This window comes from Lontra canadensis, unplaced genomic scaffold, assembly GCF_010015895.1.
Source record: "Lontra canadensis isolate GAN:19392208 unplaced genomic scaffold, GSC_riverotter_1.0 scaffold1, whole genome shotgun sequence".
Lineage (NCBI taxonomy): Eukaryota > Metazoa > Chordata > Mammalia > Carnivora > Mustelidae > Lontra > Lontra canadensis.
In genome coordinates this window covers 86,338,990-86,352,689 of record NW_022630995.1, presented here as the reverse complement: position 1 = coordinate 86,352,689, position 13,700 = coordinate 86,338,990, and the positions used below count along the sequence as shown (strand labels likewise).

At 34.1% G+C, this 13,700-nt stretch overlaps 1 protein-coding gene across 9 annotated transcripts in view; it reads left to right on the top strand.

The window, feature by feature from the left end:
• Positions 1–13,700, top strand: part of KIAA1109 (KIAA1109 ortholog) — a 196,427-nt gene that overhangs the window by 149,662 nt on the left and 33,065 nt on the right. For 6 of the 9 annotated variants that reach the window (XM_032858342.1, XM_032858352.1, XM_032858362.1 and 3 more), the window contains 9 exons: positions 488–686; positions 4,027–4,086; positions 6,032–6,258; positions 6,994–7,194; positions 7,389–7,519; positions 8,938–9,061; positions 11,181–11,290; positions 11,981–12,071; positions 12,625–12,687. In XM_032858342.1, the coding sequence (XP_032714233.1) occupies positions 488–686; positions 4,027–4,086; positions 6,032–6,258; positions 6,994–7,194; positions 7,389–7,519; positions 8,938–9,061; positions 11,181–11,290; positions 11,981–12,071; positions 12,625–12,687 (1,206 nt within the window). The remainder of the gene's footprint in view (positions 1–487; positions 687–4,026; positions 4,087–6,031; positions 6,259–6,993; positions 7,195–7,388; positions 7,520–8,937; positions 9,062–11,180; positions 11,291–11,980; positions 12,072–12,624; positions 12,688–13,700) is intronic. The other 3 variants (XM_032858359.1, XM_032858368.1, XM_032858369.1) reach the window with 3 other exon arrangements.

The following is a 13,700-nucleotide window of genomic DNA, read 5'->3' as shown; positions in this document are numbered from 1 at the left end:
TAATATTCTACTCATATGTGGAACATAAGGAATAGCATAGAGGACCATAGGGGAAAGGAGGGAAAACTGAATGTGAAGAAATTAGAGAGAGAGAGACAAACCATGAGAGACTCTGGACTCCGAAAACAAACCAAGGGTTACAGAAGAGAGGGGTTGGTGGGATGGGGTAACCAGATGATGGGTATTAAGGAGGGCACATGTGATGATGAGCCCTGTGGTGTTATACGCAACTAATGGGTCATTGAACACTACATCAAAAACTAACGATGAACTATATGCTGGTTAATTGAACATAATAAAAAGAAAAGATGCTCATGGCATATGTATTCACTTCAACAATTTAAGTTTTAAAAGTAGACAACTTTCTAAGCTGCTTTTTAATGAAGATTTCTAGTCTTGACTTTTTCTAAACTTTTGTTCCTATGAATCCTGTGAGAATTTCCAGATTTAAAACATTCTGTCTTTTATTTTTTAATATATTTTGCAGTCTAATCACACTGGAGATCTTGACATTGGTTCTGCTTTAGTATTGACCATTGAAAGTACTCTCATCACTGCTTGTTCTTCAGAATCTCTGGTTAGTAAAGGGCATTTCAAAAACTTTTGTATTCGTTTTGCTGATGGCTTTGAGACGTCGTGGGATGACTGGAAACCAGAAATTCGTGGCGATCTAGTGATGAATGCCTGTGAGTGCCTTTTATTTTCTACATGAGGGTTAGGATTTTTTTTAATTAAAAAAAAAAAAGCAGAAAAACAGTGTCTTCATTTGTAAAACCGAAAGATGCTTAGCTTTTAGGAATGTTATTGGACTTTCTGAAAGAAGGTCTCTTTTTAGTTAAAGATAGGTCATATTTGTGAAAAACTGCAGCTTTCAGTAGTTTTGGTAAATGAATCAACTAGGCATTCTTCTTGACAGTCTAGCATTTGAAGATTCATTTACTACCTGATTTTTTCCTATGATTGATTTGTGAATGACCAGATAAAGCATCTTTGCTCTGTGGGGATCTTCAAAGGAAGTGATAAATGTGCAAGATCCAGTTCATCATATGAAATAGATCAACAGGTTGTAGATAACCATAAACAGGAACTCCAGCCATAAAATAATATTGATATGAATAAATTCACATGTCTAAATTTGTAAGCTACAATGTGTAACTTGTATGAATTCCTTTGATTCCATAATACTCAAGGTTGGGCGTAACTAAAGCTGTGTTTATATACAGTTTTGAAGGTACGTGGTTTTATTTTTATTTTAATATAAGAAATGTTATAGCAGAGTTAATAAATCATCATTAATCTTCTAGTAAAGAAAAACTGTTTGAGGAATTAAAGGTTGCAAACTAAAATTCCTCAGCCAATCTCTAAACCAAAATTAATACTTACTTTATAAAAGGTGGTATGCTGTTGTTTATGCAGTTTTTTTCCCTTCTCCATTGGAAGAAATCTTCTTCCCAGTTCTGGATCTTCTTTAAAGAACAAGAAAACTTTTCATAATTTTTATTTCAAAAATTGAAGTTTTGGCATTTCACTTTGACTAGAACCTAGATAAAATTATGGGTGAAATTCTGTTGTGACTGCTTCTCACTTAAATAATTCATAGGTAAAATAGTAGAATTTCTGTGAAATACTTCAAGTTACTAGGAGGACTTGATATCAAAGTACTTATGCCTAAAATTCATAAGAAGAAAAATAGCCTTCATCAGAAATCTTTACAAATAAGCTTCTATACAGTTGTTACATATATTTTTAAAAGTCACTAATAAGTTTTGTCTCTTTTTTTTCTTAAAATAAATTTAAATTACTGATTTCTAGTAAGATGATATCTTCACCTTTTTTATCATCATTAAAATGGATACATGTATTTGGAAGCAAAGAGAGAATACCATTTCCTTAACAGTTTATTATAAAGGGAAAATGCCTGAGAAATATGCCCCTGAATCAAAATCAAAAACATATATTAAAAATCTATAAATAATAACTCAGCACCTCAGTGTATATTATACCAACTAAGTAGAATACTAATATGCTGAAAATTATTTATTTTAGTTTTTGTAGGCTACTAAATGACTTGTCTTTATGACATGCTTTTTGTTTGGTGTCTTGGGAAGGAAGCAGAAGAGTTGAGTATTTTTTTTATTGATACAAATATTCTAAATTATAACAGGGGCAAAATGGTTTTTTATTAGTAATAATAAATAGAACAGAAATGACAGTAAGTATTTTAAGAAAGGTTTGAATTAGGGTAGAGAAACAACGAACAGTAGAGTTATGCTGTAGGATTTTTTTTTTTAACAGATCATTTTAAAATCAGGCCCTAGGAAAAAAAGTGATCTGGGTGAATTGCCTCTATAGGGGGATAATGTTTTCTAGGAAGTGCAGTAAAAACTAGAAAAATTTGTATATAGGATTCAAAGGACCATATAAGTAGATAGAAAAGATCAGATTCTTCACTAATATTCATTTATAAAAATTATATAAACCATTAAAGTTTGAAACTGTAGTATGGGGTGGGGCGGAGTAAAGGAGATGTTTGAAAGCCTCAAGCTCTCTGTTAGCACCTGGGTAACATGAGATCAAAAGAGCAGGAAAATTGCTATCCTGGATTCAGACTAATGGTTGATCCAACTCAGCATTCTGTCCCTGACTCAGAGACCATAGGCAAAACAGGGAAGAGCCTAACTGATTTCCTTCTCCTCACTTTGAAGATTTGGATCTACTCCCCAAAATCTTAATATTCCTTTTTAATTTATCATGGCTCTGTAATATATGAATTTATGTAATTTTTTAAAAATTAATTTTTAAAAATTCTCTAAAAATTCTTGGGATTGAAAGTCCTAGAAGTTTTCTACCTTTTTTTTTTTTTAACTAGCTTTCATTTGGCCTCCATTATGTTACTCAAATTTCAGAAGGTTTCTTTTCATTACAGCATTCTTAGATTTGAAAGAGTTACCTAAGTCCCTTTTGTTCTGATTTATAACCATGACTTTAAAGGTTAATTAGGCAATCTTTTACCCTAAGACAAGACATTGTTCTCTCAAATTCTGTAATTTGTATGTGAAGCACAGGTACCATATGGTTCAAAAATATAATTTAGATTTTAAAGTTATTGGCACTTTTAAAAACCTACATAATAGATATTGTCACTTAATAGACTGTTTCTCTCAAAATAAGCTATAGTATTTCTGCAACTCAGATTTGAGTAACATTTGAATAGCAACTTAGGTTACAGAATGAATTGTAAAAGGGCATTTCATTTAAGATTTATGACTGTCAGGATTAGACTGAAATTTTGTTTCTATGAAGGATTACTGAGAAAGAGTCTTAATCCTGTTCCTTAGGCTTCACTTTTTGCAAAGTTGTCTCAAAGATGGTATTGCCCCTTTACTGTTTAAAATTGTTGATTTAGTTCACCTCTTTTTTTTCTTTCTTTTTTTTTTTTTTTTTTAAGTTGAAGTTATCAGATTAAAGCTAAGTGGTAGTAAATTTTTCAGAGTTAAAGTTAGATATGTTCCGGGGATAGGTCCATGACCTCAGGAGCTTAATTTTTATGAGACTGACATCATGGCAGTCAGTCATTTTTTTCCTCATAAAATGATCCATGGAAAGACAAGGCTAATAAATCGTGTCTGTGACCTAAATGTGTAAGTTCTTATTAACAGAAAATTATTTTTAAACCATTTGCATTCTCAAAGTGCCATTCACAGGATGGCACAAATTATCATAGCATCTGGAAACTAGAGTTTCAGAGTCAGTCAGGTATTGTCACATGCAGAATGTAAAGATAAAGTTGCAGTTAAATTCTTAAAAGCATAAAATAAAAAATGTTGAGATATGGAATATTACAAGACATCTAAGGTAGATGTTTCATGTTTCATTCTGCAGTTTAGAAATTGAGGCCTAAAGAAACTAGTGATCCTATTTATATTTAGATAATAATCTTTGGTATTATAGTATAGTAATTATAATATTATATTTAATCATAAGCATAATTTTATTGAAAACTATTTTTGGGGTGATTTTATGCAGGTGTAGTTCCAGATGGCACCTATGAAGTATGTTCTAGGACTACAGGACAAGCAGCTGCTGGTAAGTTCATGACTGGTATTACCTTTTTTACATAAATAAGTTAGAATTCTGCTTTTTTATACCTATATATGTAAATATACATATATATACACATAGATAAAGCCTTTATATTAACATTGAGTCTTTAATTCTGGTGTTCCCTGATTTTAAAAAACCATTTTTATAATAATATTAGCATATTTTTATCTATTTAACAATCATTTATTAGATACTTGCTGATATACTACAAAAAGTTTTAGGAAAGACAAAGGCAAGGTATACTTTTCTACTCTGTATAAATTTGAATTCTAATGCATTTGAGGCTCTGCAGCATGACTAAGCTATAAGTGGTAAGTTCAATAAAATATGAAATTCTAATTGCTTCTGAAATCTACTGAGGAAAGAGAAAAATTTCAAATTTGGAGGGATACTAGGATTAGAGACATAAGAGGCAGAGAGAGAGGCAGAAGGAGAAGCAGGCTCCCCACAGAGCAGGGAGCCCGAAGGCAGGATTGATCCCGCGACCCTGGGATCAGGACCTGAGCCAAAGGCAGACACTTAACCAACTGAGCTACCCAGGTGGCCCAGAGAAAGCTTCTTTTAATATTTAACAAGTATTTGAACAGGGACTTGACAGACAAAATTGTTTCTGAAGCAAAACCTGGAAGGGTATGGGTCAGAAAATTCAGGCAGACAGAATATTAGTTATGCTGTGAAACCAGTGTCTAGTCAGAATTGTCCAGACTGGGTAGACAGAGTTATATGAAAAGTAATATGGGAAAAATATTAAAAGATAATAAGGAGTCTGAACTTAATTTGGTAGAAAGTGGGAGAGCCACTGAATTTTTGTGAGCAAGAAAGCAGACACTTTCAAGGATTAGAAAGGAAAAAAAATCTTGGGAAACTGGTTAGGAGATAACTCTAGAAGTTATAATCTGTCTTGACTAAGATGATAGTACAATGTAAATTTTTATTGATTTTACTTGGTAAAGAGTAAGGGTGAGCTAAAGGGAGCTATTTAAGGGCTCTCAAAATGTCTGTGCTAGTAGAAAGTGATTAAAGTTAGTAGAATTCCTTTCTCTCCTTACTATTTCTTGTTATCCTCCCCAAACCTAGCGTTGGTGCTCATCCTAAGTAACTTGCCTTAAAAAGTAGCAAGGCCAACAGTCCCACTGATGGAGGACTGAAAAGGTTAGGAACTTTCCAGGAGTAATGGTAGAAGAAATGTGTGATAACTGAGGTAAATGCTTATGTATTTGGAGAAAGTTCACATAAAAGTCATTGTCAGGACTCTGGTTTATGAGTGACAACAACCCATGCAAACTAGCTTAACCAAAAGGGAGAGTTTATTAAAACAATAATGCAGATCACAGTTAAGCTTCAAAATGGCTATCTCAGTGAAGATAAGGAACAAGGTCAGTTCAGAGGCTCTCAGGAACTCCTGGATCCAAGATTTCGACTGCCACCAGGGCTTTCGTCTTTGCTCCTCTCTGGCTGCTTCATTTTCTTCATACTGCTGACTTCCTCCTTACACATGCCAGAAGATGTGGCTGCCAATAGCCCATGAGCCTCATTCCCCTCCCTCAAGCACTAGAGAAGGGACCTTTTTTTTTTCCTGAAGTCCAGAGAAGGGTTTTTAGATTTCCAACTTTGACTCGCACCTGGCCTACTTATCTAATTCTGGCTAATGAGTGAGGGTCATGGAAATTCCCATTGTAGCCATGGGAGGGTAGATCAGTTCAGGAGTGGGGAGAAGAGGGAATCCATTGTTCACAGGAGAAAGAAGGGTGCTGCACAGAGGAAACAAAGGTGCACACTCTGCAGAGGGAAATCGATCCCAGACCTAGTTGTGAGAGAGATTAGTTGTTAAATAAGGCCATCATCCATTTTATTCCTGAAATATAGATTGATTTAAATATCTGAACTCAAGACTTACCAGAAATGCCACTTCTCTTTATTTAAACAGAAAGTAGTAGTGCTGGAACGTGGACACTCAATGTTTTGTGGAAGATGTGTGGGATCGATGTCCATATGGATCCTAACATTGGCAAAAGACTTAATGCTCTGGGCAATACCCTTACGACACTGACAGGAGAGGAGGACATAGATGACATTGCTGATCTAAATTCAGTGAACATAGCTGACCTGTCAGATGAGGATGAAGTTGATACTATGTCTCCCACTATCCATACTGTAAGTAAACTCACTGTTAGACTTTTCTGGACTGGCCTTTACCCTAAGACAGGGAAAAGATTGACTTAATGTTATTTATTATATTGTAGTTGATAATTGTAGAGGAAGGAAGAGAGTGATGGTTTCCTGTGTCTCTATTTTATAATTTTTTAAAATTTCATAATATGATCTTTTCATTGATACTTTTCTTATTAGTTGTCAACAGACTTGTACCTTAACCTATAAGTAATGTACTAACGGTAAAAACAAACTGAAAGCAAACCTATAGAGACAGACAGTCCATTAGTGGTTGCTGAGGGCTGGGGGAGTTGGGGATGGGGAATGGAGAAAGACTGCTGTTAGTTATGAGGTTTCATTTGGGGGTGGGTGGTGAAAATGTTCTAAACAGATTGTGGTGACAGTTGTACAACTTTGTGAATATACTCAAAACCAATAAATTGTTCATTTTAAATGGGTGAATTTTATGGCATGTGGATTATATCTCAATAAAGATGCTAAAAAATGACTCTGAAAAGCAAATTGCATGTACACAAAATATACATTTAAAAAATGTATTTCCCTCTGTACTGTATATTTTATAGTATAAATTATTTGGTAGTTTAAAAGCAAGTTACTCTCGGCTTTTATTCTGGTATTGGTTTAAACATTTTTAAAATATCTTTTAACTGTTTCATGAAATAGTCTTGTTCTTGGAAAGAAATTTTTAAAAAATTAATGTTACTGTTTATTATTTAGAGTTCAGATGGAAGTTCAGTAAGTGGAGATGGCCACAAGCTCACCTTTGGGCAGCGACTTGTAAATCACCTGCTAGGCCTGACGCCCCCAAATCAGCGCCATTCTGTTCCTGCAGAGTATCTGTGTGACCCAGAGATGTGGGGCTCCCCTCAGTCTAGCCAGTCCCATTTGAAAGCATGCAGAGCTCACTCATGGGGAAATGTAGGTAGCAGCTACATAGATTCCTTATGAAAATGAGAGTATTTGAATCACTGGAGAATTCCAATCATCTTACTTGATATAGATGGCTTTGATTCTTGCATGCTTCCTTTGATTTAAGGTGTTATTCTTGTGATAGTATAGATTTGTGGTGTGACCTGAAAGTGGTATTGACAGACATGCTTTTGATTTTTCAGGAAGCTGTAGATTATCGAAGACAAGGAGCATCTTGTAGCCAGCCAGGAGAACTTAGAGGAAGAAAAATTATGAAGCGTATAGTCGATATCAGAGAACTGAATGAACAGGCAAAAGTAATAGATGATCTTAAGTATGTGTAATGATTTTTAATATAATATAATGTTTTTAATAATGGAATCATAGAATTTTAAATAGGGAGAAAACTGGATTTGGGCCAGTATACCCCCCTTAATTTACAAATGAGATCACCAAGGTCCAGTAGAGTTTGATAACTTGTCTGAGATCATACATTCATTACTGACGAAGTTAGGTGTGAAGTTCTGTCCAGCTTTCATCGCAACTCCCCATTTCTGGGCAGTTTAATGACAGACTATGTATCATATATACATATCTCTACATATGTGTATATATATCTATATATACCTTCACATATGTATATTAACATATGTGTTAGTCTTTTGCTAACATTGGTATTTCTGGAATGTAAATTTCTTTTTTTTTTAATGTTCAGTTAACCAACATACAGTGCATCATTAGTTTTGAATGTAGTGTTCAGCAATTCCTTAGTTGCATATAACACCCAGTGCTCATCACAGCACGTGTCTGGAATATAAATTTTTAAGGAAGGAAACAAATTTAGCATTTATTAAGTACCAATTATGAATCTGACATGTTATTTCAGTATAATCCTCACAAGATTTCTGTGAGGTTAGATGGCATTATCCAAACTTTATAGATGAGAAAACTGGCTCAGAGAGGTTAAAGAAGTGGGATTTGAACTTGTGTGTGTCTGAAGTCAAAGTTCATGTTTTTTATTTTTGCCTGCTTGTATTAACAATTCTCTAAAACTGAGATGGATATAAGGTGAGTATGGAGGTCGGGAGTAGGTGGTGGTAATATTTTTTTCTTTATCTATTGCCTGCTGCATATTATTGATTAAATAATACTTGCTCTAGAAGACAAAGTATCCTAATCGTCAAACTTCGAAATTTTTGTTTTCCCAAAAGGTGATAGTCATGCCTCATCTTTTCTGATCTTCATATACCACCTGTGTCTGTGGTTTTTGCATTCAGGAACTCTAAACAAATAATGTGCATTTTGTACAATGAAAGGTATTACCTAAAAAGTGATCTGTAAATTAATTACGATACAGTGATTCACATTTTCCTGTTGACTTACATTGCAGTGTGAGTTTTGCTCTTGGGGGTTAAAAGTGACTTGTAGCAAAATATACATCCTCCCTTTAAATTTTACCTGAGGCTTAAATATATGTATAATTTTACATTCAGACCTTATTCTGCAGAGTGAGTCCATAGCTTTCATGAGATTGTCACAGAAGCTATTAATGCGGAAGTGGGAAAGAGCTGTTTCCTAAAATATTAGAGAGCTTTTTAACAGTTTACTAGGTATGAGTGTTAACTTTAAGGATTTTGGCCTGTCCATATATCTTTGATATTCTGAAAGTGAAAGAATTAAAAGGGAGCAAATATAAATCAGTCTTATTCTGTCACCCCTTTACACTAATTGCGGTATTTATTTTGCATCCAGAAAATTAGGTGCAAGTGAAGGAACCATAAACCAAGAAATTCAGCGTTATCAACAGTTAGAATCTGTCGCTGTGAATGATATTCGAAGAGATGTTCGTAAGAAATTACGGAGGTCCAGTATGCGAGTAAGTAAACATTTAAGAAGAATTTTATTATTGGAGTAGACCATTCTTTTATTTTTGACTTTATGAAACTTTGTGACCATACTTAAGTTCTCTTTTGTTCTCCATTTTTAGTAATAATACCACTTGATTTGTACATCCCATATCTACTAGGTACTAGGCACTATTTAAAGCACTTTACATTTAACAACCCATTAAATTTTAGAATAGCCAAAAGAGGTAGCATGTATTATTTTCCCCATTTTAAAAATGAGGATGCTGAGACAACAGTCAAGTAATTTGACGAAGTTAATACAGTCATTAACCTTGGTGGAGCCAAGATTAAACACAAACAGTGGGACTCTGCAGTCTGTCCTTAGCCACTACTTTTTTATCCACCTTTCATAAAACCATAATGTCTTTTTAGTGTCTTACTCAAATATGAGTCTTTTGACATGTCCATTCTACTCCTGTCCCATTTTCCACAGCTGACTTTACCTTTTAGCACTGCATACTCTCAGCACTTCATTCTCTTTTCTTTGCACATTTAGTTGAACTAACTAGAATATGAGTCTCTTAAACAAGTTATTTATCTTTGACCCCATTTCCTACCACATTTTTTTGGTCCAGTTGCTGAATAAGTCCAGTTGCTGAATAAGTGAAATAAGTATGTAGATAGATATACTATAAACATATAGTAGAAAATAATTCTAAAATGTATTCAATTGGAAGTAGGTTGCCTTGGGTCAAGGTGGTCTTGTTAGGGGAAAACTACTTTTTTCAGAAGAAATAGGTTCTTAACCTTTTTTTTTTTTTTTTTTTTTTTAAATAATCAGCAGAACCCTCCATTTTTTAGTGGCACCCTAATACATAAAAAGCATTAAATCAGAACTGCTAGGACCAGAAGAAGAGGGGAAATTTTGCAGGGATTCAGGGTTTATTGGCTTGACCTTTCTTGACCACCCCGAACTCCCAGACATCCTAGTTTGAAAACTGTTCTAAATTATTTATTCAAATTGAAGATAAAATCCAGTTTGAGTTATTCATCACTGGCTTCTGATGGTAATAAATGGATAGTGATGATCTGTAATGTATAAGTCTTTGTTTAAAATTTTTGCTACTGTGTACCTAACAATCATACAATAAAATTAAAGTACTGCTTATGCACTATTTATAAGGTAGTTTATATTTGGTAATTGACTGTTAAAAATAAAACTGTGTAGAGAGAATTAGGGAAATTCTTGAACTTTTATCAGTGTTCTTAGCATATATCTCATCTGTCTCCCCCCCCCTCACTTCCTCCTCAGTCCTCTTGCATTCCACATCTCCATTGTCTTGGAATCATTTCAATATCTAGACCCCAGTTACACATTTAGAGATAAGTAGAGTGTTGAGGTCACCCCTTCCTTTCCTTTCTTATAATGGAGTGCTGTGGCAGGCATGCCTGTGGGTGGTACTTAAGATGATCAATGGTTCCCCCACCCCAACTGGTCTCCCCATCCCAGCCTCTCCCTCTACCCTTCCTGCTCTCCTCTGATCTCCCTTTTACCTCCTCCTGCCACCCAGCTTCTCCCAGAATCTTTCCTTTTAATTCTCATTTTTTTTTTTTTGGCCTTTCTTTCCTTTGTTTCCTTTCTTCTCACCTTATTTCTGTACCCCTCATCCTGTTCCCAATCTTTTTCTTTTCTCTCTCAGGCCAGATGGTGAACCATATTTCCATTGTACAACCCTTCTAATTGACATTAGGTCTAAAGAGTGGCTGAGTCCTGCTCTACTTTGATCCATCTGTAGTACTGTTAAATGACATTTAAAGACAATTTTTTTTAAAGATTTTGTTTATTTATTCAACAGAGAGAGGTCACAAGTAGGCAGAGAGGCAGATAGAGAGAAAGGGGGAAACAGGCTCCCCGCTGAGCAGAGAACCCGATGCGGGGCTTGATCCTGGGACCATTACCTGAGCCGAAGGCAGAGGCTTTATTTAATCCACTGAACCACCCAGGCGCCCCTAAAGACAAATTTAAAGTAGCATGTTATTGACCTGGGGAAAACATACTATTTTGTTGAATAGAATATTTTACCTATAGTCAGATATTATGACAATAAGCAACTGTCTAAAGTCACTCTTCCTCTCCCATTTCATTAGGCTGCTTCTCTAAAGGATAAGTGGGGTTTGGGTTACAAACCAAGTTATAGCCGTTCAAAAAGCATTTCTGCTTCTGGAAGACCTCCTCTTAAACGAATGGAAAGGGCAAGGTAATACCTATTTTCATCCACTGAAACAAGTAATAAAATTGCTGACTCCTTTATGAAGATCCACTACTAATTTATTGTGTTCTACTTGGGGAAATTACATAATTAAGGGAGCAAAAATTAACCTTATTAGTCAAATACCGGTAATAATGGATACTATCCAACTAAAAAGTTTATTTGAGGAATTCTTCTAGTGTATTTATACCACAATCACTGTGTGCTTTTTAGAGAAGAAGTATATTGCTATTTAGACAAGTTTATGTGTAAATTTATGGACTATTCAAAGAAATGAGTATGTGCAGGTTAGTAACTGCTGCTATAAGTTTGCCATTTTAGAAGAGATGTGACTACATACATATTTAGCATATGAAAAAATGGAAATTTTACATATTAAAGAAAAATACTGTCTTACTAATAAATGAGCATTTAAAGTAAGAACTATATATTTTTTTAATATGTTTTAGTTTCAGAAAATCTCATGTTAATCAAAACATTCAGTTTTGTTTTGTTTTTTAATGAGATGCTAAAGATTAAGGAATGGGATACCAAAAATTTAATCCTTGGATAAGGTAAGTATTTAGAAATATTTAGTGTCAGTAAAAAATTTACTGACATTTGTTAGGCTTTTATAAAGTCCAGGGACTTTTTAAAAAAAGAATGCTAATGTTTAGTAACTTCATATTTTTCTTCCAGTTCTCGAATAGGAGAAACTGAGGAGCTCCCTGAAATCCGTGTGGATGCAGCATCTCCCGGACCCAGAGTAACTTTCAATATCCAAGATACAGTAAGAGAGATACTATTTGTTAGAGATACACAGTGTCAAATAATTTTTAGTAATTACAAAATTACAGTAGTTACAGTTTCAAAATATGAACTCCTACCTACAGTGAAAGTGCCAGTTGTGATGGGTGAAGTGTCTTTAAATTTCCAAACAGCAAGACACTGCCTCTGTACTAGCATTTGAGAGCCATGCTGCTCATGTTAGTGTTTCGCACCTAGAATAAAGATTCCATACTGCTTGATCTTAGGTAGAAAGACTTCGTTGAATAACTTGCCTTTCAAGTATGAATCCACATTAAACTAGGTCTTTTATACAAGTGTAAATGTGGAATGTTTATACTTTATCTATTTATCTTATTATGTATTTTAGTTCAGAATATATAGAGGTAATAGCAGAAACCAGAAGTTAGAAGGTCAGCTTAAAAGTTATATTTAATTTTGTATGTGTTAAAATTTATGTTAACATATTTGTTTTGTTTTTTGAATGTTTGCTTTTAAACCATTGTTTTTTTAATTTTTCATGAGTTTTTATATATTCTCTTATTATTTTAATTAAGTTGAAAAAAACAATATGGGGAAGTACGCCACAATCCAGCTGTCCTGGGGAAGGGTATTTTCAGGTACTTATTAAGAACAACATAAATTTTGCTTTAAAACTAATTAGCCACCCTGAAAATCTGCTTTCAAAATGTCTTCCTTTCATTTTATACTAAACTCAGACCTCAAAAATATTTTACATAAAGCTTTAAGATTGAATTCTTTTTCATCGTGTATATTTTATAAGCTCTTGCATGAAAACATTTTAGTTCTGTATTTCTTTATATAATATTAATTATTGAATCTCCAGAATTACTAAATCAGCTTACCAAATTAACCAAATCATAAATCAAAAACTCCTATTTATTAGTTATTTGCTAATCCCTAAGTGAATCTGTTTTCCCTACATTCAATGACAAAATGAATCTTTTCTTTAAAAAAAATTTTAACTAGGGGCACCTGGGTGGCTCAGTGGGTTAAAGCCTCTGACTTCGGCTCAGGTCATAATCCCAGGGTCCTGGGATCGAGCCCCGCATCAGGCTTTCTGCTTAGCAGGGAGCCTGCTTCCCCCTCTCTCTCTGCTTGCCTCTTTGCCTACTTGTGGTCTCTGTCTGTCAAATAAATAAATAAAATCTTTTTAAAAAAAAAATTTAACTCATTGAAACTAGAATCAAACTTCTCTCAGAACAACAAATTAATCATTGAATGCTATTTCTTTGGAGTCACTGTGTACATATAAAAAAAGCATACATTTATTTAAAAAATCCATTTAAAAATTATGTTCAAAACAATATGGAAAATGTGCCACCCAAGGACTTAAAAGTTGAATTAACATTTTTACGAACCATATATTTTCCCTGAATATGTCATGAAAGTAAAATTAAATTTTAAAAATATATCTGTACACTAGGTATATATAAATCTTTGTCTAGAAATTTTCCATCAAGTTACATTAAAAACTGGCACTTATTCCACATACATTTTGTTTCCCTGCCCTCTTAAGCTATAGTTTTAGTACATATCCCGCCATTACACTGAACTTAGTCAAACTGAATTTTGTTTTAGAACTGTAAGATTATAGGGGTGCCTGAGTGGC